At 35.8% G+C, this 23,107-nt stretch overlaps 1 protein-coding gene across 2 annotated transcripts in view; it reads left to right on the top strand.

The window, feature by feature from the left end:
* Positions 1-23,107, top strand: part of PLA2G4A (phospholipase A2 group IVA) — a 165,250-nt gene that overhangs the window by 116,092 nt on the left and 26,051 nt on the right. The window contains exons 9-14 of one of the 2 annotated variants that reach the window (XM_060088499.1): positions 2,015-2,237; positions 3,389-3,503; positions 9,709-9,846; positions 9,933-10,025; positions 13,088-13,159; positions 18,028-18,270. In XM_060088499.1, the coding sequence (XP_059944482.1) occupies positions 2,015-2,237; positions 3,389-3,503; positions 9,709-9,846; positions 9,933-10,025; positions 13,088-13,159; positions 18,028-18,270 (884 nt within the window). The remainder of the gene's footprint in view (positions 1-2,014; positions 2,238-3,388; positions 3,504-9,708; positions 9,847-9,932; positions 10,026-13,087; positions 13,160-18,027; positions 18,271-23,107) is intronic. The other variant, XM_060088500.1, reaches the window with a different exon arrangement.

The following is a 23,107-nucleotide window of genomic DNA, read 5'->3' as shown; positions in this document are numbered from 1 at the left end:
TCTCAGTTTGTCTCTAAAGAACTCTGAATCCAACAAGAAATTCTAATTTAATGTGTAGTGGGAGTAGTTTGATCTCTAAGAACTGAAATCTTACTTTAAAGATTTTTTAAAAATAAAGACTATCAGGGGAGAGGACAGATTTTAAATTCGAGTTCTATTATTAATTGGGGAACTGTGAACATGTTATTTATTTATTTATTTAAATAATTTTTTTTCTGTGATAGTTTTTTTTTAACATCTTTATTGGAGTATAATTGCTTTACAATGGTGTGTTAGTTTCTGCTTTATAACAAAGTGAATCAGTTATACATATACATATGTTCCCATATCTCTTCCCTCTTGCATCTCCCTCCCTCCCACCCTCCCTATCCCACCCCTCTAGGTGGTCACAAAGCACCGAGCTGATCTCCCTGTGCTATGCAGCAGCGTCCCACTAGCTATCTATTTTACGTTTGGTAGTGTATATATGTCCATGTCACTCTCTCACTTCGTCCCAGCTTACCCTTCCCCCTCCCCAGGTCCTCAAGTCCATTTTCTAGTATGTCTGCATCTTCATTCCCATCTTGCCCCTAGCTTCTTCATGACCTTTTTTTTTTTTCTTAGATTCCATATATATATGTTAGCATACGGTATTTGTTTTTCTCTTTCTAACTTACTTTACTCTGTATGACAGACTCTAGGTCCATCCACCTCACTACAAATAACTCAATTTCATTTCTTTTTATGGCTGAGTAATATTCCATTGTATTTATGTGCCACATCTTCTTTATCCATTCATCTGCTGATGGACACTTAGGTTGCTTCCATTAACATGTTATTTAAATTCATCAATCCTCTGCTTATCTTTAAAATAGAAGAAATGAAAGCTATCACAAGTCTTCAAGACAACAGCTTATGAGCAATTAGCCAGCACAGGCTTAGAACATACCAAGACTCAATAACAGTTAGTTTTCTCCCCTCCATGAAGGGAAGATAAATCACGATGGTGGCATTTTGTTATGAATGCCAAAGAGACAGGAGATTTAAATATGTGCTACATTCTGTTTGGTTGGGTGAAGTGGTAGAGTATTTCTTTCATTATTTTGTGCTCTCAGTTCAACAGTTCAATATACTGTGCTTGTCGTATACTAGGTATTTGCTAATCATTGAGACTAAAAAAGATAAATAAGCAAAGTTTTCCCCGTAGATGGTCACAACTAATTAGGGGAGACAGATAAGTAAACTAATCATTAGTATTTAGTTTGAGAGCTACAATATTAGAGATATTGGTTCCCAGGAGGATCATAACTTAATGTTTACTGTCTAAATATCAAATACCAAGGCATATGATGATTTCCAGCATCACTAGAGGTGGCCAGATGGCTGTTGGCTAAGAATTTTCACAAGAAAGCATTTATCTTTCAGATCTACTCCTCTCCATGATTTCACCATTAGATTTGTATGCTCAGAAATTCTGAGACCTACAATTGGCAAGGCTTGGGATTCTATCTAGGCCAATGGACAATTAAAAAACAACAACAACACACACACACACAATTGCCATGAGAATTAGGCATTCACAATTGTTTGGACAGCACATTTTCTACCTATAGATAATTATAATGGAAATTCAAATTATCAGATTGCTTGGCTAGTATTATATCCAGCAAGTCAATTTATTTACATGGCTCTCAGTGTGTTGTGTCGTCAGTCTCTGATGGTCTGATAGGGATACCCATTCCTGGAGACTAGACAGTGAAGAGTTGGCCCAATAGGGCATCCTCTCCTCTGGACTGTGCAGGAGAAGTCCAGTGTTTTCTCTGAGGCCTCTCCTTTACTTCCATTGTAGACCAGCTATATTCTGATTGTTGCATCCTTTCCTTAAATGAGTTAATATCTTCAATCAGAAAATTAGTTAACCAACTATTTCTATTATTCTTTCATTTTCTGATGACAAAGATGACTGCTTTCTTTGGAGACTACTTACTGTGTGATGCCCTTTATCGTTACTGATTGTCTTTTGTTTTCTTTACAGGTACATGTCAACTTTATATTCTCACCCTGATTTTCCAGAGAAAGGACCAGAGGAGATTAATGAAGAGCTAATGAAAAGTGTTAGCCACAACCCTCTTTTACTTCTCACACCACAGAAAATTAAAAGATACGTTGAGTCTTTATGGAAGAAGAAAAGTTCTGGACAACCTGTCACCTTTACTGATATCTTTGGGATGTTAATAGGAGAAACACTAATTCACAATGTAAGCCTTGGCTCAGTCTACAATCCTTTTAATACAAGAAGACCATGTATATCGTAATGTTTTAAATAAAACAAAATACGATACATTTTGTAAAAGTCAGTTGACTCACCTTATCCTATCAACATGTACTGAGTACATACTCCCTGCCAGACATAACTCTTCTATAATACGTTTCATCCTACATTACATTAGTTCTTACCAGCTTACTAATTTATTCTAACTATGTGTCAGTTTTGTTGTTGTTTTTTGTTTGTTTGTTTTGTTTTGTATTTTTTGGCCACATGGCGCGGCTTGCAGGATCTTAGTTCCGCGACCAGGGATTGAACCCGAGCTCTCGCCAGTGAGAGCACAGCGTCCTAAATGCTGGACTGCCAGGGAACTCCCTACGTGTCAGTTTTGATGTATAGGGAAATACTTTTGTATTCCTTTTCTTTGGAAAAATACACATTTTAACCCTTAACGGCCCATTCTGCCCAAATAGCAATCTTTTTAGATAAAGTGGTGAATATAAGTAATATTTAAACAGCAGAAGAAGAATGGAGCTTGCCTGGAGAGAGTTAGAAAAAAAAGGAGTGAATCACATGGAAGAAACCCATTCGACACATGACAACAGAGCGACATTTTATCTGAACATGAAACAGGGCGGGTAGAGTTTGTGCCAGGGAATCTGGGGGCTCAATTCCTTCTGGGCTCCCTAGCTGCCAAACGTCGATATAGTCCTGAGACGTATGGCTCTTTTTAGAATGAAGGTAATTACCTCCATAGAGCTTACTTTCTGTTGTTTTTCAGGATCAGAGGTTCCTAGAAGTCATAAGACTTTTTTTTTTTTTTTTTTTTTTTTGCGGTACGTGGGCCTCTCACTGTTGTGGCCTCTCCCATTGCGGAGCACAGGCTCCGGACGCGCAGGCCCAGCGGCCATGGCTCACGGTCCCAGCTGCTCCGTGGCATGTGGGATCTTCCCGGACTGGGGCATGAACCCGCGTCCCCTGCATTGGCAGGCAGATTCTTAACCACTGAGCCACCAGGGAAGCCCCATAAGACTATTTTTATTACAGACATTTTGTGTCTTGATTGGAAGTACTATTTTACATAGTTTTTAAAAATCTGTATCTGTTTGTATATGTAAAACCTTTTCTTTCTTCTGTGGACAGAGAATGAACACTACCTTGAGTAGTTTGAAGGAAAAAGTCAATACTGGACAGTGCCCTTTGCCTCTTTTCACCTGTCTCCATGTCAAACCCGATGTCTCAGAACTGATGTTTGCAGGTATGGAATTTCCTCTTACAAAACATTTCCTGGAAGCTTTGAACTGTAGTTCCTAATGATTTTCTTTAGAGGAAGATCATAAGCAATTTTAGTTGCTTATTTTAATATATTTGCTGTAACATAAAAACTTTTGAAAATATAAGAATATTTTAAGCCAGATGATTTTCTGGTTGTAGAGACTATCCTATGAAACTAGTTACTAGTATATCTTCATTCAAATTAGTGGGAAAAAAACGTAAGGTAGATAGATAGTGGGAAGCAGCCGCAGAGCACAGGGAGATCAGCTCGGTGCTTTGTGACCGCCTGGAGGGGTGGGATGGGGAGGGTGGGAGGGAGGGAGATGCATGAGGGAAGGGATGTGGGAACAGATGTATATGTATGACTGATTCACTTTGTTATAAAGCAGAAACTAATAAAAAAATAAAAAAAAACAAATTAGTGGGAAAGAAGATATAAAAGTAAATCATGAATATAATCAATATTCTATTTTAATTATTCATTTCTCAAGAATTTTTAACAAAATACTATGTCTAGGGCTTTTAGGCAAGCCATATATTTTTGCTTGCTGCTTATCTGTTCATTAAATTGGGTAACATGTTATCTGTTTATCATTCAAAACACTATTCTAATTTTTATAATTCAGCACCTTAAAAGTACTAGTCTATACTTGTGGCAGCTGGTGAAGAAAATGCCTCATTTTGTTAAATCTCAGATGTAAACATTTATTTCTTCTGTAGCTCTGTTTCTTGTTGGGTGCTCTAAAAGTATGTGACTTCCTACTTCTCCAGGCCACTGCCAGTCCTAGTCTGCAGTGTGATAGAATTTCTGACTGTGGCTACTAGGGTTCATTGTATTTTTAGGAAAAGTATCTCAGTGACATCAGTCACACCATGAGCTTAAAAAATCATTGTGAATGGCATGTAATTACCAGATTTATATCTAGAATTCTTTTGCAGTTTTACCAAGTCTCACTTTTCTTCAACTGACTACTGTCAAGCAAGAATTTTGAATAGTTTATAAAAGCAGTGCACCTGGAATTCATTCATTCAACAAGTGTTTATCAATTATCTTGACTAAAATGTTTCTCATGCTTCTGGTTCAGAAAGCACTTATCATATTTATTGTCTTATTCAATATTTACTACAACCCAGGGAGGGAAGGAGGTATTCTTAGCTCTGCTTCACAGGAAAAAAATAAATAAAACCTCAGAAAGATTCAGTGATTTGCACATTGCCACATAGAAAGTAAGTAGCAGAGCTGAGAATTGGTCTTGAAATACTTTGTTCTTTTTATAAAAATATTGGCTTCTCTGATTACTGATGATGTAGAATGTAGTATGCCAGGTGCTGAGCATGAACTCCCCTCCCCTCCACAGTATATTGCCCTTTTTCTATAAGACCTGATAGTATGTTTGAGAAATTTACAATAGTTATTAAAGAGGTTAAAGCACAAGAGAGAACAGAATGTTACTATGCACTGTTTCCTTGACCAAGTTGTGTGACACCTTTTAGCCTCAGTTTTCTCATCTGTTAAATGAGAATGAGACTCTCCTTATAGTTTTGTTTTGTTTTTTTTCGGTATGTGGGCCTCTCACTGTTGTGGCCTCTCCCATTGCGGAGCACAGGCTCCGGACGCACAGCCTCAAAGGCCATGGCTCACGGGCCCAGCTGCTCCGTGGCATGTGGGATCTTCCCGGACCAGGGCACGAACCCGTGTCCCCTGCATCGGCAGGTGGACCCTCAACCACTGTGCCACCAGGGAAGCCCAAGTTTCAGTATATCTTAACAATGTGGAGTGTTCTATGAAAGCTGTATGAGAAGAGTCAAAGGTCTGAAGATGAATAGAATTTGTATATGAAAGGCAAATTTAATTCTTGGATGGGGGGTTCAGGCATGCAGTAAGAGTGTCGGATAACCATGGCATACTCAGCAGCAATGAGGAACCACACTTTGTGATGGAGTTCATAGGGAGAGTTAAGATTCTATCATACATGAAAAGTAAGGGCCATGATAAATTGTTTTCTTGTTGGTGGTGGTTTTGTTTTGTTTTATTTTTGCTTTCCGATAGCTATTGTCTTATGAGGTCTTGGAATGCTTGGAAATTGGTTGGTAAATACCACTAGCATGCCAGTCAAATTTGTGCATAGCCAAATGAGGCTTCTTTTACCCCAGAAGCATTGATTTAGTTAAACAAGCATTAAACTAATTTGGAAGCCTTGTCTTACTTCTAAGCTGAAATACCTTGGATGGGTCAATATCTCTGATTCTTATTTTCCTCATTATTAAAAAGAAGGATATTAATAAACATCAGTTTTATCTTACAGAGCTATTAAGCCAATTACATGAGATAGGGATAATACTGAATATGATAAAGGGACATAAAAATATAATAGTTTTATTGTTACTGTTACAATTGTTAACGGCATTTTCACAGTTGTCTCTTCTATTCTGAAGTTTTAGTCAGCAGCCATTCTCAAGAGAAAATCTGACTACAATAATTAAAGAATAAATAATATTTCTAGCGAGTGAATATTTTGGATTCATCTAGAGTGAGAAACGGCTGTTTTCTGTGCAGTTAGTTGTCTTTCAACTTGGATATGTCTGATTTGGGCCAACTGCCTAATTTCAATATTGTTACTGACATGAGAGAAGCCCCATTAACCTTCATTGTTAAGTTTCTATGATGAGGAGGTTCAAGCTGTTTCTTCCAACAGAGTTGAACAAAACCATCAAACGTTAGTTATGTTGATCTTGTACCCAGATAAGACATTCAAAGGGGCATGTTATGAGTGTTTGAGTAGCTTGAGTTATTGGGAAAAAAAAAAGGAAACATGTCTATACTTTATGCCTTTAAATTTGCTTAGATTAAAATGGACATTCAAGAAAAAAAGATAAGATGTTATTTGAATTATATTATAAAAAGTCAAAGATCCAAATTACCTTACGGAAGTTTTATCAACTTTACTTCAACAATACCAGAGAATGTTTTTCTTCTCTCTTAGAAAAGTTTTAAACACTTTCCCCTTTTGAAGACTTTAAACACATAAATATTAGTTGTTTAAATGGTTATATTTTTGTATGTTGGTTCCTCCACTTCACTACATTTCTAGTAGGATTTCAAACTTTCATTTTAAAGTTTCCATTGGTCAGTAAATTGCATTTACGGAGCACAATTTATAGACTTAACATCATGTTAAGTTCTTTAACAGATGTTATAGAAGTAAAAATATAGTACTTCCTCAAGAAGTCTATAGTCCCATTAACGAGACAAAAATAAAACATGAAAAATTAGTAAGCCATATACATAGAATACTACTATCTGTTAGAGTATATAGAACTGACATAAATTGTAAGATATTAGAGATTTAGTATAGTCATAAGAAAGACTTCATGAGGGTGATGGAACTCAGATTTAAGTTGAACTTGGAAAGATCTATCAATTGGGGGTGAAAAGTCAACTTTGTGTGAACAGTATAAGAAAATGTTCAGAAGGGAAGCCAAAGGTACATTTTGGGGAGCAGTAAAGAGACATTAGCCTTGGTCTCATGCGTGAACTGGTGAAGAGTAGTGGTATATTTGGGAGAACCATTAGTGCCAAGTTATAGAAAGCTTTGAATTCCAGACAGAAATGTTTTTATTCAGTTATGATAATGGGAAATACTTAATGATTTTTGGTAGGGCAATAAAATTATTTAAATAGTGTTTTTGAAAAAAAGTGTTTCAGTGATTCATATGGGTAGGTTGGTAAGAAAGAAACTGGAAGCAGTGATATTACTGTGTTTCTTTAAATAAGGTCCTGGAACTAGGGAGAAACTGATAAGGAAAAAGAGGAGAAGATGAATGTGCAAAGCTTAAAGGTTACCAGTGAAATGTGTGATGGATGGATTTGATGTGAGTGGATTTAAGAGTGATTTCAGTTAAGAAAAATTTTTTTCTGGGCGGTGATAGCGTGATTTACAGAAACAGGTAAGCTTGTCTGGGAAGCAAGGTGATAAGCTCCTTTCCAGGTAAGTGTAGCAGGATGTGATGACAGCATACTCAAGCGTAAGTGTACAACAGGAAGATGGAAATGAGTAGGTGGAGGCTCAAGAGAGAGGGTCAAGTTTGAAATGTAGGAATCAGCAGCAGAGAAATAGTAGTCAAAGTACTGTAGTGAGTTCTTCAGTGAGGATTAGAGAGCAAATCTACCTCTTGAGAATGTCTCTCATTACTGTGTACACAAACCACAACATTAATTAAGAAGAGATTGCTAGAGAAGTAGGGACCAGGAGGTCTTTACACTTTAGTACCCTGGAGAGGGGTGTGAAATTCAGAGATAAGAAATTACTCACAGTGATATAGAAATTTTCCTAATGGCCTCTGATTCATTGCTAGTCATGTCTCACTAACTCCATGTAAGTCATTATAAAACACACCACTTGGTCATGAAGGGTATATGCACCATTTGGCTTTGATGTGAAATGAGTTATAATGTGTTCTCATCACAATTGTGATTTTATAACTTGTTTCACAAAAATAGAATGTTCTAACCTATACTATTGAGTAAATAATAAATATATACATATCTACAATTCCTTTTCCAAAACTTTGAGGACAGATGTTTTAAAATTCAGAATATTTTAGATTTTGAAGTTAAAAAATATGCTATATATTACATAATACCCCCATTGAGGTCTTATAATCAAATAGAGTGATTTCTCCAATGGAATGTATTGATATTCACATTCCATGGGATATCTAAAGATTAAGCCTCACATCTTTTCAAGACTGGTTTTTCTGCTAAATGAGTTCAGGTCAGGTTTTACTACCAAACGAATAGCAAAAAAAAAATGTGGATTTTGGAGTTATTTGGATTTTGGATTGTTGGATAAAGGGTTATAGACATGCAATAATTTTAGAAAGGGAAAAACTGAAAAAAAAATAAAGGCAGACAGAGAGTTTGGAGTTAGGCAGGGGTGCATGGTAGTGGGACTCCATAGAAGATGGTCAACAAAGACTTTGAACTAAAGTTAAGAAGGAGCAAGCCTTATGGTTACAGAAGGGAATAGCAAGCATAAGGGCTGTGAGACAGGAGTGAGCTTGGTCTCTTGGAGGAACATTAAGAAGGTGTGTGGCTGAAGTGGAATAAGTAAGACAAAATGTGATAGGAGATTGGTTAAGATATGTAGTCAGACAAGGAGCATGAGCCAGACCATCATGAGGACTTCTCGGCCATGTTTTTATTTTCAGTGTAATGGGAAGCCATTGGAAAGCTTTCAGCTGGCACTGGTGTGGTGTGATTTATATTTTTAAAAATCCATCTGGCTACAGGATATCAACAAGGTAGTAGGGGAATAGAGAAAGTTTTAAGAGGCTATTGTGGAGATCCAGGAGAGAGTTTGGCAGCTTGTACCTGTATGGTCATGGTGAACAAATGGATAAGTAGCCCGTTTCTAACCACATCTGATGATAGAGCCTACAGAACTTGATTTTTTGTATTTGAGGTATAAGAGAAAGAGGACCATGAAGAATTCTAAAGTATGGATAGTGGTATGAATATATGAAAAGTAGTACCATTTACCAAACAGGGGAAGACAGAGAATGGCAAGGAAATGGGAGTCAAAAACCAGGAATTCTTTTTGGATAGATTAAGATTCAGATAATTATTAGGCATAGTTATAGCCACAGGAATACATGAAATTTAATAGTGGCTACTATTTATTGAGTGATTAGAATGTGCTTTTCCTCTTCTAAGTTCTTTAAGTTTCTTAGCTCGTTAGATCTTCACAACAATTCTACAAACTATCTACTGATTTTATTCACATTTTACAGATTAAGGAACTAAAACACAGAGAATACAAGCAATCTACCCAAAATTTCACAGATTTTTAAACATCTGAGCCAGCAGTTTTAAAACTGAGTCTAAAGTTTTCCCTTTTATAGAATTAAGATGGACTTTATAAAAGATGTCTGAGTTTTTAAATGTGAAAAGGTATTCAATTTGTACAAATTAAGGGATCCTTTGTGTTCTCATTTTATTCATCGGTAAGCTTTCCCCTCCCAACTTCTCCTATACAATGCCATATGCATAATAGGCATTTGGCTAATTTTTAAAAAATATTTCAAATAAATGAATGAGAATAATCATGACAATGTTGAAGTAATCTTTGTGCACATCTCTGTAGTATTTCCCTATTAATGGATTGCATTTTTTAAAATGATTTCAGATTGGGTTGAATTTAGTCCATATGAGATTGGCATGGCTAAATATGGTACTTTTATGGCTCCTGATTTATTTGGAAGTAAATTTTTTATGGGAACAGTTGTAAAGAAATATGAAGAAAACCCCTTGCATTTCTTAATGGGTAAGTGATAAAAATCTACCATGAGTTTGTTTGACTGTTTTAAATCCTGGTGCATTCTAAGTTATTCTGTTTTTGCTTTATTTTAGGTGTCTGGGGGAGTGCCTTTTCTATATTGTTCAACAGAGTCTTGGGAGTTTCTGGCTCACAAAGTAAAGGTTCCACAATGGAAGAAGAACTAGGTATTGTAAAAACATGCTTACATTGATAATAATTGCACTATATTGGTAAATTTCATTAACACATATGTTGAGAGAAAATTAAATCATCATAAAGATTGTAATTGTTCTAAAGTAGGCTAGGCTAAGCTGTGGTGTTCAGTAGATTAGATGTATTCAACGCATGTGCATCTTACAAAATTTTCAATTTACAGTGGGTTTATTGGGACATAAACCCATTGTAATTTGAGGAAGATCTGTACTCCTTTTATCAATAAGGCTAGCTTTTTGAAGGTTAGATTCAACAACAATTTAACGCAGTATAACACTTAAATTCACGCTTGTCAGTTCATTTACCTCTTAAATACTTCTCACAGCTTATTCATACCAAAAAGCATGGAAAAAATGTTTCAAATCACATCTAATAAATTATCACCAATGATTTTCTTTAAATCTAACTCACTAGCCCACAATAAATTAAAAATAATATTTACAAAACTTGAAAAAGTAGACGAACTCAATTGAGGACCAGCAGTATTCATTTGTTATAATATTTATACCATAGAAGCATATGTTCCCTTTAATAAATAAATTTGATTTAAAGTAAACGAAACAAAACATGCATTCAGTATCTCCTAGATGTCTTGCCATCTGTAGCTCAATCAACACTAAATTTGTTATGGCTATTTTGACTGGCAGTGGGATGGAGCAGGGAGATGCTAAATTTGAATTTGGGGCCAGCCTAGCTGAGGCTGGGGAGAAGGGTCCTGTAGATTATCAGCATACTACCTACCTACTACCTCTTCTCTGTGTGTGAAGTATCGCACATTTATTTGAGGAGTTAACAGAACAGCATAAATGACTTTCTCAACAATCAATTTATCTGAAGAATACTTGCATGTAAAAAAACTTACCGTAGGATTTTTCTGACAAGCCATCCTTAGTTATTGCAGACAGACAGTTTATTTAATTAAGCTTTATATACAAAACAAAAATACAATTGTACTTTAATTAATGCACTACAAATTGGCTTATAAGTAGTATGATCACTCTTCCTGTGAGAATTGACTTTAGATATATGATATTTATATTAAGTGCAGTAACTTGCTATAGTCCTTAATATTTGGGGGTAATTCGTAGTAAATAATGGAGAAGTGATCTTATGATTGCAATAGAGCCAAAGATTTTAATATAAAAATAAAAACAACCAAAAAGGCACTTTGTCCTTGAACTTGCTCCTGTCCTCCGAGCATCACTCAGTGAATAAGCAGCCAAGGTTGGTGGAACTTTTGAGTGTTCTCTGACCTTAACTACAGAGACACATGCTCTTAAGTGTAACTGAAAGGCAAAGTGCATAATGCTGAAAAGCTCTGACTTGATTTATTTTAATGAACATTACATCCCAGATGAATAACCTGTTCTCACCTCTAACTGTGGGAATAACTAACTCTTCTCTAAGATATGAAGAGTTCAGAAAAAAAGAAGAGAAAAAGAACAGAAGTATTACCTCTTATGAGGCTTGCTTCTCTGTGTTCTTCTGTGTTAAATAATCCAGATAAATCCAGGGTTTGCTGCTTTTTCTTTCTAAGGCAGGAAGAGAATAGGACTGAAATAACACATCTGAAGGTGGATGAGACAATGGCTGATGGCCAAGGAAAAGGAGAATGTTTATACTCAATAGTCTTGAATATTCTTTGTTGTGAGACATCCCCTTTGAGACCAGTGGTTTCGCAGCTTATTTACTTTCTCTGTGTGTCAGACTTAAGGGGAATATTGTGTCCTTGAGAACCACCGGCTAGCAGGATGCATGTTACCTCAGATTAAGTTAGGGTTTCCAGAAATGAGACCAGAGTGATGACTGAGGGGAATCTGAGGACTCCTGGTAACCCTTTTATCCACTGGCCGACTAAAGTCTACCTCTTAAAGTGGTGTTCAAAGGTGGTTTTTGTTTTGTTTTTCTCTCTTTCAAAGACACACTTTAAGGTAAATTGGAGCATAATATGGGGAAACCAAATGTTATACCTATATTTCTCTCAGTTTAAAAGCCCAAATGGCTCTCTATTACTGAAAGTTATAAATTTGGAGTCAGTTTTTTAGGATTAAAAAAAAAATTCTATTGACTAACAGAAGGAAAAAAAGTCACTCTACAGATAAGGATTTCATGTACATGTCCAAAAAAAGTTTGATTTTTCTACAAATGTTGATTATAAAATGGTTTGTGTGCTCCATAATTTGGGTACTTTTTACTTGAAAAAAGACAAGTTATGCTAGATTTTATTCTTGTTTCTGTTTTATGGATTTATGGTTTCTATTTTATTATTATTATTATTTTTTTCTTTTTGCGGTATGTGGGCCTCTCACTGTTGTGGCCTCTCCCGTTGCGGAGCACAGGCTCCGGATGCGCAGGCCCAGCGGCCATGGCTCATGGGCCCAGCCGCTCCGCGGCATATGGGATCCTCCCAGACCGGGGCACGAACCCGTATCCCCTGCATCGGCAGGCGGACTCTCAACCACTTGCGCCACCAGGGAGGCCCTCTATTTTAATTTTTATAACTGCTCTCTTAATAAGTTCTGAGGAAGCAAAAACTGATACCAAAACAGACATTTCAATAGACAATATTCAGTATTACTAAAATCAAAAGTTATCTTATATTAGTAGTTTCATTCATTTTGATGAAACAATTTTGTGTCCCCCTTATAAATTTTGGCTTTACCCTGTACTGACCTTCATAAACATCATTTCAACATATTTAATTGAAGAAAAAATTTTTGATATAATAAGAATTATATAATCAAGTTATTCTTTCTGTCAGAATTAAGATAAACAAATAAAAATTCTCCCCTTTAAAATCATGTATGAATAATTCTAAACTAATTTTTCATACCCTGGGAAATTTTGCTTTCAAATGAGAAATTTGAAAATCCTAGTAAAGCTAAGACATTTAGATTTACTAAATTGATCTAGATTTATACCAGTAGATCTAATAGACCTCACTGTGGTTTTGCTACGATTACTTCCTTACAGTAAATTTCATCGTGAGTCTTGACACCTGAGATTCTTCAATTGTTTTGTTTTCTTTCTGCAGAAAATATTACAGCAAAGCATATTGTGAGTAATGATAGCTCGGATAGTGATGATGAATCACAAGAACCCAAAGGTAAGAGAGCTGGAACCTCCTCTGGCAGAAGTGATTAGGAAAGGACATGAATGTTTTGTCTGATTTTCTCACTCAAGATGCTAATGGTAGTCTCTGCTTAAGGCATTGAGTGATAGAATGGTAGCTTTCAATTCAGAGCAAGAATTAATGCCATATACGTAATAAAATATGCAACACAAAAGTTGCATATTTTAAAATATGCAATAATTAAAAGTTATTTCATTTCTTTTAAATACCTCAAAAATATTATTAGTTGAACAGAGAACAAACTGAGATGGTAGAAATACCAAATTCTGTGTTAAGTTTGATTAGAGCACCAGGCTTCTCAACATGGAAATTGTGATTTGGGAACATTTTTACATGGCTTTAATAACTAAAATTTAATCTTTAAAAATCTTATTATTAAGTAACCTGTAGAAAATGATGTTCTCCCTCCATTCCTGAGCCTTATCCCATTGCCAATATTCTGTCTCTCAGGAAGGGATCAGTGATGAAGTGGAGTAGAATTATTGAGAAATTTTTGTTTTGTATATTACTTTGTAGTACAAGTGAGTACTTCTACACCTTAACAAGGCAGTTTTTAGCTTTGTGTGGATCACGATAGTCAATGGGGAGTCGGGGAAGAGATAAGGCAAGGATCATGGATATTTGTTGCAATTGTTATGTGGTAAAATGGAATGATTTTACATTTTGACACAGCCATTGGTACAAATATTCCCAATAGCTCAAAAGCCAAAACAAATAAACAAAAAACAAAGAGAAGATTTTATAACAACTGGGTGAACATGTCCTGTTATAGTTTGAATATAATCATCTAGATTTTAAAAGATATTAAATGCTTTCTTGTCCAAAACCTAAAGAACTCCACCAGCCAAGGTATAGATATTGGAAGAGCCTGTTTAATCTTTGCTGAATCAACACTAAAATTAAAGTTCTCTTTTCATAGCTGGGCTGTTATTTTTCAGTTGTTCTGGTCTTTTTTTTTTTTTTTTGAATTTCCTTTTAATGAAGGGAGATAGTACAAAGGGGATAGATAGCATATGCCTAGCATTTCTAGAATTAATTATATGTTGATTTGGGGGCTATCAAGTAGATGTAATAATGGTTTATCAATTATTAAGTAAATTGCCAAAATGATCAGTACATTTGATCACCTCTGCAGTACTAGCTGGTTTTCTTAAGGCTGAGAGTTCAAGGACCCTCTGAATATGGCTGCTTTGGTTTTAGTGCCAGCCTACATTGGAGAATGATATTTAGGATGTTTCTGAGGATTTCTTATTAGCTCTTAATATTCATTTTTTTAAATGGCCTTTATTTATTAGAGTAGTTTTAGACTCACAGCAAAATTGAGCAAAAAGTACAGAGTTCCCATATATTTCCTGCACCCACACACATAACCTTCACCACTTTCAGTATCTTATACCAGAGTGGTACATTTATTGCAATCAATGAACCTGTGCTGACACATCATTATCACCCAAAGTCCAAGCTTTAGGATTCACTCTTGGTGTTGTATATTCTACAGGTTTTCACAAATGTATAATGACATGTATCTACCTTTATAGTATCATACAGAGTACTTTCACTGCCCTAAAATCTTCTGTGCTCTATTTATCCCTCTGCTTCCCTCCCCCAGCCCCTGGCAACCACTGATTTTCTTACTGTCACCATCATTTTGCCTTTCTAGAATGTTATATAGTTGGAATCATACAGTGTGTAGCCTTTTCAGATTGGCTTCTTTCACTTAGTAATATGCATTTAAGTTTCCTCCATGTCTTTTTATGGCTTGATAGCTCATTTCTTTTTAGCACTGAATAATATTTCATTGTCTGGATATACCATAGTTTATCTGGTTACCTACTGAAGAATATCTTGGTGGCTTTCAAATTTTGGCAGTTATGAATAATGCTGCTATAAACATCCATGTTCAGATTTTTGTCTGGATATGTTTTCAACTCCTTTGCCTAAAAATCAAGAAGCATGATTTCTGTATCATGTGATAATAAAGTTTTGTAAGAAGCTTCCAAACTGTCTGCAAAGTAATTGTTCCATTTTGTGTTTCCACCAGCAATGTATGAGAGTTCCTGTTGCTCCACATCCTCACCAGCATTCGGTGCTGTCAGTGTTTTGGATTTTGACATTTCTAATAGGTGTGTAGTGTCATCTTGGTGTTTTAATCTGCATTTCCTTGATGACATGTGACATGGAACATCTTTTCATATACTTACTTGCCATCTATATGTCTTCTTTGGTGAGGTGTCTACTAAGGTCTTTTGCCCTTTTTTTTTTTTTTTTTTGCGGTACGCGGGCCTCTCACTGTTGTGGCCTCTCCCGTTGCGGAGCACAGGCTCAGGACGTGCAGGCTCAGCAGCCACGGCTCACGGGCCCAGCCACTCCGTGGAATGTGGGATCTTCCTGGACCGGGGCACGAACCCGTGTCCCCTGCATCGGCAGGCGGACTCTCAACCACTGCGCCACCAGGGAAGCCCCTTTTGCCCATTTTAAAATTGAGATGTTTGTTTTCTTATTGATGAGGTTTTAAAGTTCTTTGTATATTTTGGGTAACAGTCCATTATCAGATGTGTCTCTTTTTTTTTTAATTTTGGGGAGGATGAGCAGTTAACAGTTTTGTTAAACAATGTTTTACTTTGAGTATAATTCTTTTTTTATTGTCTTTTTTTTTAATTGAAGGGTTAACCAATTCTCTTTCTTCTTTGGCCACCCCGCACGGCTTGTGGGATCTCAGTTCCTTGACCAGGGGTTGAACACGGGCCATGGCAGTGAAAGCCCGGAATCCTAACTACTAGGCCACCAGGGATCTCCCCAGATGTGTCTTTTGCAAATATTTCCTCCCAGTCTATGGCTTGTTTTCTCCTTCTCTTGATGCCCCTTCATTTTTAGTCATGTGATTTTGAACAAGGTCTTTAGGCATTTTCAACTTTAGTTTTTTCAAATCTGCACTGGCATCATTTTACCTGCTCTCACAGAATTGCTGTAATCATCAAATTAGCAAGTGCATACAAAGGGTTTTAAGTTGTAAAGGGCTAATAAATAGAAATTTACTATTAGAATTTTAGCTAATAAGCAATAGATATGATTTATCTGTTTACTTTTGGGTTCGTCTCACAAATGATGTCATTTCCAAATACATCATAAGGAAAGCAGATCCACTGCTGGTATAGAAGTGGGATAAATTTAATAATAATAATAATAACAACAACAGTGATGATGAAGAAGAAGAAGAAAAAGAGGAGGGAGCTCCAAACCTTTGGAAAATAATTGAGTGTCTTATTCATATCCTGTGTAACTAAGATATAAATCATTCCTTTTAAAGCCTGATTCATTCTATTGATAGATTTTCTTTGTTATACTTGGCATTAGAAAAATGTGGGAGTAGAAAAGACTGTATATTTGTTTTTTCATGACTAGGCAATCATCTGGATTGTTTATTGAGAGAAAGATCTCTCCATTTACTGAGCTCAGTTAAGCTAATCTTTTGAATATAAAAATCAATATTTATTTTGATCTTATGTATGTTTAGTTACCATTTATTGAAAATTATGAAGTTTGAACATAGATTCTTTTTTTCTTCTCTCAACACACACACACACATACACATATAGATTTATATATGCATATATATTTATATCCAGGGTTCCCAGAAATCTGAACAGAAGGGATTTAGGTAGGGGAGATTGTACTCTACCATACAGTGTTCTTAGATTTGAGTTATGAATGAATAATATTGATGATGAAGATTATGACTCTGCTGCTATTACAACTATTTCTACTACCAACTAGTGTTTGTTGAGAATTTAACATGGGCTTAAATTTTTCTAAGAAATTTACATGAATGCATTAACTTAGTTTATCCTCACAACAACCCTATGAGGTTTACTGATGAGGAAATGAAGACTGAGAAGGGTCAACTAACTAGTAAACAATGGAGAGAGGATTGGAACCAGGGTAGTCTGGTTCTGGAGCCACTGCTCTAAATAACTACACAATATGGCTTCCCAGTTGTAGTGATGAGTGCATAGATTTTAAGGAAAAATCATTGAAAATGGCTTCTTTTGGAAGATTCCTGAATTTTAACACATTTTAAAACTTATGTTTAATTTACAGACTTTTAAACCCCAAACTTTATAAGCAAGAATGAAATGACCGTTCAGAGGGCAAATATATGTTGAATCCTTCAGTTGTCCGCTCTCAGTCTGCATGATTTCTGGATGTTTATTAAACAGGACAGGGAAGGAAACTTGGGAAAGGAAGGGGATTAGCTACTGTGGATATTCCCTCTGTGTGTGTGTGTGTGTAGCCAGGGAAAAGAAAGAAAAGAATTGGGGAAAGGGAAAAACAGAAGTTTCTCTGGAAATTAAAGAATAGGCCAAGCAACACTGCCAAGAATACAGCCTTTAGACTGACTACTGGTCAACAGTACAGGAAGAATAAGTTAAGAACAAAAATGATTAACGGAAATATTTACTATAATTTACACAAATGTTTGTTGAATCAAAAGCTGTAGAGCTTCATCATTAATGTTAACATTCCATTGCCCAAAGATCCTTTTCATTATTATGGATTTTTGGAATCTGTATAATGATCTTTTCTTTTTTTTTTTTTTTTTTAGACTTTATTTATTATTTTCTTTGCTGTACGTGGGCCTCTCACTGCTGTGGCCTCTCCCATTGCAGAGCACAGTCTTCAGACGCGCAGGCTCAGCGGCTATGGCTCACAGGCCCAGCCGCTCCATGGCATGTGGGATCTTCCCGGACCGGGGCACGAGCCCGCGTCCCCTGCATCGGCAGGCGGACTCTCAACCACTGCGCTACCAGGGAAGCCCCTAATGATCTTTTCTTTTTCCTTAGGCACTGAAAATGAAGAAGCAGAAAGGGAATATCAAAATGATAATCAAGCAAGTTGGGTCCAACGTATGATAATGGCCTTGGTGAGTGACTCAGCTTTGTTTAATACCAGAGAAGGACGAGCTGGGAAGGTGCACAACTTCATGCTGGGCTTGAATCTCAATACATCCTATCCGATGTCTCCTTTGAGAGACTTTACCACCCAGGAGTCCTTGGAGGAAGATGAATTGGATGCAGCTGTAGCAGGTAAGTACACAAAATGTAATCCATGGAAGCTAATTCAGGAGATCTTTCTTCCTTCTCTGGGGAGGAGCATTTTAATTATTAATAGTAATTAATTTACAATCAAATTTTAAAACATGCATTTAATGTATGAAGGGCTCTGAGTATTTTTTTGGAAGAAAAAATACATTGGGCAGGAAGTTGCATCGTCATGTCAGCATAAACAGTTTTCACTGAAATATTGAGGGGGACTTTGCTCCTCTCTATATTGGTCAAGGTTCACTCACAACAAACAGGAAACCCTCTCCCTTGTTTAAGCAAAAGAGGTTTAAAGTAGGTGCTTACAAAATTGTTCCAGGGCTTGGAGGAGCAAGCTCCAGGCTGAGCATCTAGGAATGACTCCAAAAACACTTCAGGATCACCGCAACAAACGCCCCTGACAATGGTGCTTGGCAGCAGAAATAGCAGAATCGTAGCCTCTGTCTCATTTCCCCCTTCAAATCTCACGTGGGTGTTTCTCCTTGGCAGAGGATAGGTCTCAGGAGATCCAGAGCTGGGAGGGAATCTGGTACACGTGGTCCTCAGCCTATCTCTCCAGTGCAGAGCAGTAATGTGTGCCCCCTAGGGGTGTGAGTGGAGTTGAGTTCACCCATCTACAGTGTCCCTCAGGCTACTGAATCTGTCCTTCCAGTTCGCTGAAATGTTAGGTAACTTTCTTAAGACCACTTAAGAACTTCATAAGAACCCACTCACTTTCAGGTTTGTCATTTAACCAAACTCCAAAGAATACTTGCCTTGATTCTTCAGTTCCATGCATGTTCCAAATTAAAAGGTAAATTTGTCTTGGTGACTAATCACTACATACTTGACTTTCTTATAATGCTCCTGGCATCTTAAATTTTTTCTACTTCTTCATACCATCTTTTTCCCCTTAACTGCCCAAATGTCATTTCTCAATCATTTCTGCCTAAGAACATTGACAGGAGGCTATGAGAATGTAAATGGAAAATTTTCCAAAAAACTTTCTACTACTGTTTAAGGATTATACTTATAAAAATTAGACATGGCTTTAGATCTTATTATTGTTTAGGTAATGCTGTTTCTGTTTGTTGCTTGAGCTTAAGGGAAATTGCAGAAGCAAAAGTTACCCCTGTTTTTTAAACAAGAGGAGTAGAAACTCACTATATTTTGCATTATGTTTGTGGAATCAAAGTCTAGGACATGATTATATACCTGCAATGCAAACCCTTTCATATGAACTATAATAAAAGTCTATTTGTGATAAAGTCAGTGTCTCTTTTTAAATTCATCCAAAATAAAAACACTTGACCATACAATCAATGATGTTATTTTTTTGTGTGTTACTTATGATTTAACTTATTGCTATTACAATACCAGTTAAATGTATCTTCTTTAGAAACAGGCTTTATGGATGAATTATGATGGGCTTAAACAAACAAACAAAACACTCAGCCTCGTGGAGCATTTAGGACTAGAAAGAATCATTAATTATTTTACTCCATAGAAAAGGAAGATCAAAGAAGATAGCATAATGTTTACCTAGAATTCCTCAACTGAGCTAGAATTAGGACACTTGAATAGGCTTCTTGACATTGCTCAGAAGCCTTTCCCTTCTGCTCACTCTCTTCCTCATAGCCCTTGGTTTTATTAGTCATCGTCTTGCTGATGTAAAAATGGAAGTTTCCTTGTGTGTACTTATTGCATCTGTTCTATGTTATTACTTTGATCACAATACCAAGCATAGCTCCTTCTGTGGTTTGCACAGAACAAGTTCTGCACTAGACATTTTAACAGCTTCCTGGTGGTTTTTCAATAGCTTATGTAGATTTGGAGGTGTTAGCGTTGCTTGGAAAAATACAGTGCTCAGCTAAATTTGAATTTCAATTTATATATATATATATATAGAGAGAGAGAGAGAGAGAGAAAGAGAGAGAGAGAGAGAGAGAGAGAAAGAGGGAATATAAGTATGCCCCTTATAACATCATTTGGGACATCCTTGTATAAAAATTGTTTGCTATTTATCTGAAATTTAAATTTAACTGGACATCCTACATTTTTATTAGATATATTTGGTACCCTTAGGAAGTCTGCCTCTTTCAATATTCTCACCATATGTCAGATTGTTCTTCATTTTCATCTTCTCTCCTTTGTTCGTTCTTGCATCGCCACAGTATTTACAGAGCTCCTTCAATGTGTGTGGCACTAAGGATCCAGTTGTCAACAAGACATGCAGTCTTTGCCCTCATGAAGATTAAAATCATTTCATGATCCTTCCTTGAAAATTTGATTCTTGGAGGGACTTATATACTTTATTTAACAATGATAGAAAAGTACAGTAAAACTAAAAGCCAGCAACCCTGATCCTGATGGAACGCTGATCCTGATGCAGTTGTAGGTCCACGAGGACGCAAGATCTTCATTTGCCCTCTCTCTAGTGCTTGGAGGATAATAGCTGTGCATCACCTTATCTGACTTCTTTATTTGGTGCCTTTTGAAAAAAGAGTCAGGAACAGTTTTCATAAAATGACATGAAGAGATAGAAAATATTAATCATCCTAAAATATGATATTACACAGGTTGAATATTTCTTTTGTTGAGATATTTTGAAATGTTCTAACCTAAAATTGTTTTAGATTAATGAGCTCCATAAGGAACTTTAAATATTATTTCTCAGTGTGTATCTCATTAAATTATACTTCAGTCACTTTATATTTATCTGATTGAAAAAATGTATACAGCATGTTGACTTTAGTCAGAAATCCAGTTCGGTGAGTGACAAGTTCATTCAGGTTTGTTGCTTATGAACCAACATTGCTAAAAATTTTAGACTGAATATACTGAATTGATTAGTGCTTTTCAGACAAAGCCCTTACCAAAATAGACTCTGTTTATCTCCCTCTGGTTATTTCCAAATTTTAGAATAAAACTATATGTTTGAAATGAAAAGTTAAAAGGTTTATCATAAAATATTATCAACGTTGTTCATAAAATCATCATTGAAACTTTTATTTATAATACAGTTAAAATACCACAATTCAAACATTAATTAAGGTTATTTATCTTTTATTTTTAGAGAATTTTTTAATCTTATCTAGATATTATGTTGGGAAAAATCTTACATTTCGTTTACTATTTTGTTTATATGGATTTTGTTTATACAGATTAAAATTTGAGCATTTTAGAATAATCTCTCAACCTAAAATGAGAAAAAGTGTATTACTTTTGTGCCTATTGCTTCACCTTGCAGACCATCTTTTGAAAACAAGAGAAATAAGATGAAAAAATTCCCCTTATTTGTTTGCTTCAAAATAGTTGTATACCTGTGGAAACTAATTTTGGAGAAGCTGCTCATTAGTTACATGACTTCTTTCCTGTTTACTTTTGTGTTTATATTGTTTACTGTGACATACACCATCTGGAATTAGAAATCAAGACATGAGTTCATTTAGGCCAGAGTTCAAAACACAAACATCCAAATATTTGTACATTATAAATTGGATCTGTGTGATGTATTTGTAAAATGACCATTGTAAAATTCCACATCTGAACTGTTAAGGAAATGGTTCATAATTATAAAACAGAGATTGTTTCCTTACCTATCAAAGAACCTGATTAACTCATTCACAGGTTGGAAAACCAAGTAAACTTTAATTTACGGGAGGATGTTCTTTCATAGGGGCATTCATCAAACTCTCTATGACGTTTTAGTAGATATTAATAAATCGGGTTCAAGTTCAAATAAATTTGGAAAAACTAACAACTCCATCTCCCTCTTCACAATGCCATGGGATACCCTAATGAGTTTGAGAAATCCTACTTAAAGGTGCCTCAAGTATAGTACTTTAAAAGCAGCTTCACTTGCATTTGAATCCCAACTGTGTCATTTATTAGCTGGACAGTCCTGAGCCATTACTTAGTGTAACCTCGGCTAACAACGATAGAAAAGTAGAGTGAAACTAAAAACCAGCAACCTGATCCTGATGGACCCATAGGTTAGTGAGGAAGCAACAATCTTCATTGTTTACTCCAATGGTTGACTTATAAAATAGAAACAATTGTTACCTATCTTATAGAGTTACTGTCAGGATTAAGTAGCATCTCCACTAAAAAGTACTATTAGTCCAAGGCATAGTAAGGAAAATAGGGAACGTGCATTATCATTTGTTATTATTTTAAGTTGTTGAATCTTGTGTTTCTCAAACCTATTCGATCATGGAACTCTTAATTTGTATATAGAATATCTGTTAATATCTTGCAAAACTATTTTTTTTTACAACACAATTAAGAAACATTACTTCCTGTCAGTTTATATGGAAGGTTGGAACCATGGTGTTTAGCTACATGCCAGAGCTGGGAATTGGTCCACATGATGATTCTTCTCTCAAATGTAATCTTGGATTTAAAACAGGAGAAAGGAGACTATCAGCTTCATGATGAGAAGGGAGAACTCAAACAGAATAGGAAAGAAATAGTCTGTTTCTGGTTAATTTTTTAGCTAAAATTTAAAGCATCAGTTTATAAAACCAGAGAAAAATATTTGTGAATTATCATTGTACTTTATTATTTTAGGGAAAATCATGTTACTGTAAAAAAAATTCCCATTAATGTGTTTTTAACTTTTTATGCTTAATTGTGATAAAATACACATATCAATGTGGTTTTCATGATTGATAGATGCATGTGTAGATTGCCTCTATACATTGTAGTTATTGCTTTTTTTTTAGGATTTTTTTTTGATGGACCATTTTTTAAAAGTCTTTATTGAATTTGTTACAACACTGCTTCTGTTCTATGTTTTGGTTTTTTGGCTATGAGGCATATGGTATCTTAGCTCCCCTAC

Source organism: Mesoplodon densirostris, chromosome 2, assembly GCF_025265405.1.
Source record: "Mesoplodon densirostris isolate mMesDen1 chromosome 2, mMesDen1 primary haplotype, whole genome shotgun sequence".
In the NCBI taxonomy this organism is placed as follows: Eukaryota; Metazoa; Chordata; class Mammalia; order Artiodactyla; family Ziphiidae; genus Mesoplodon; species Mesoplodon densirostris.
The sequence above is the reverse complement of the archived record's forward strand: the minus strand, read 5'-3'. Positions and strand labels throughout refer to the sequence as shown.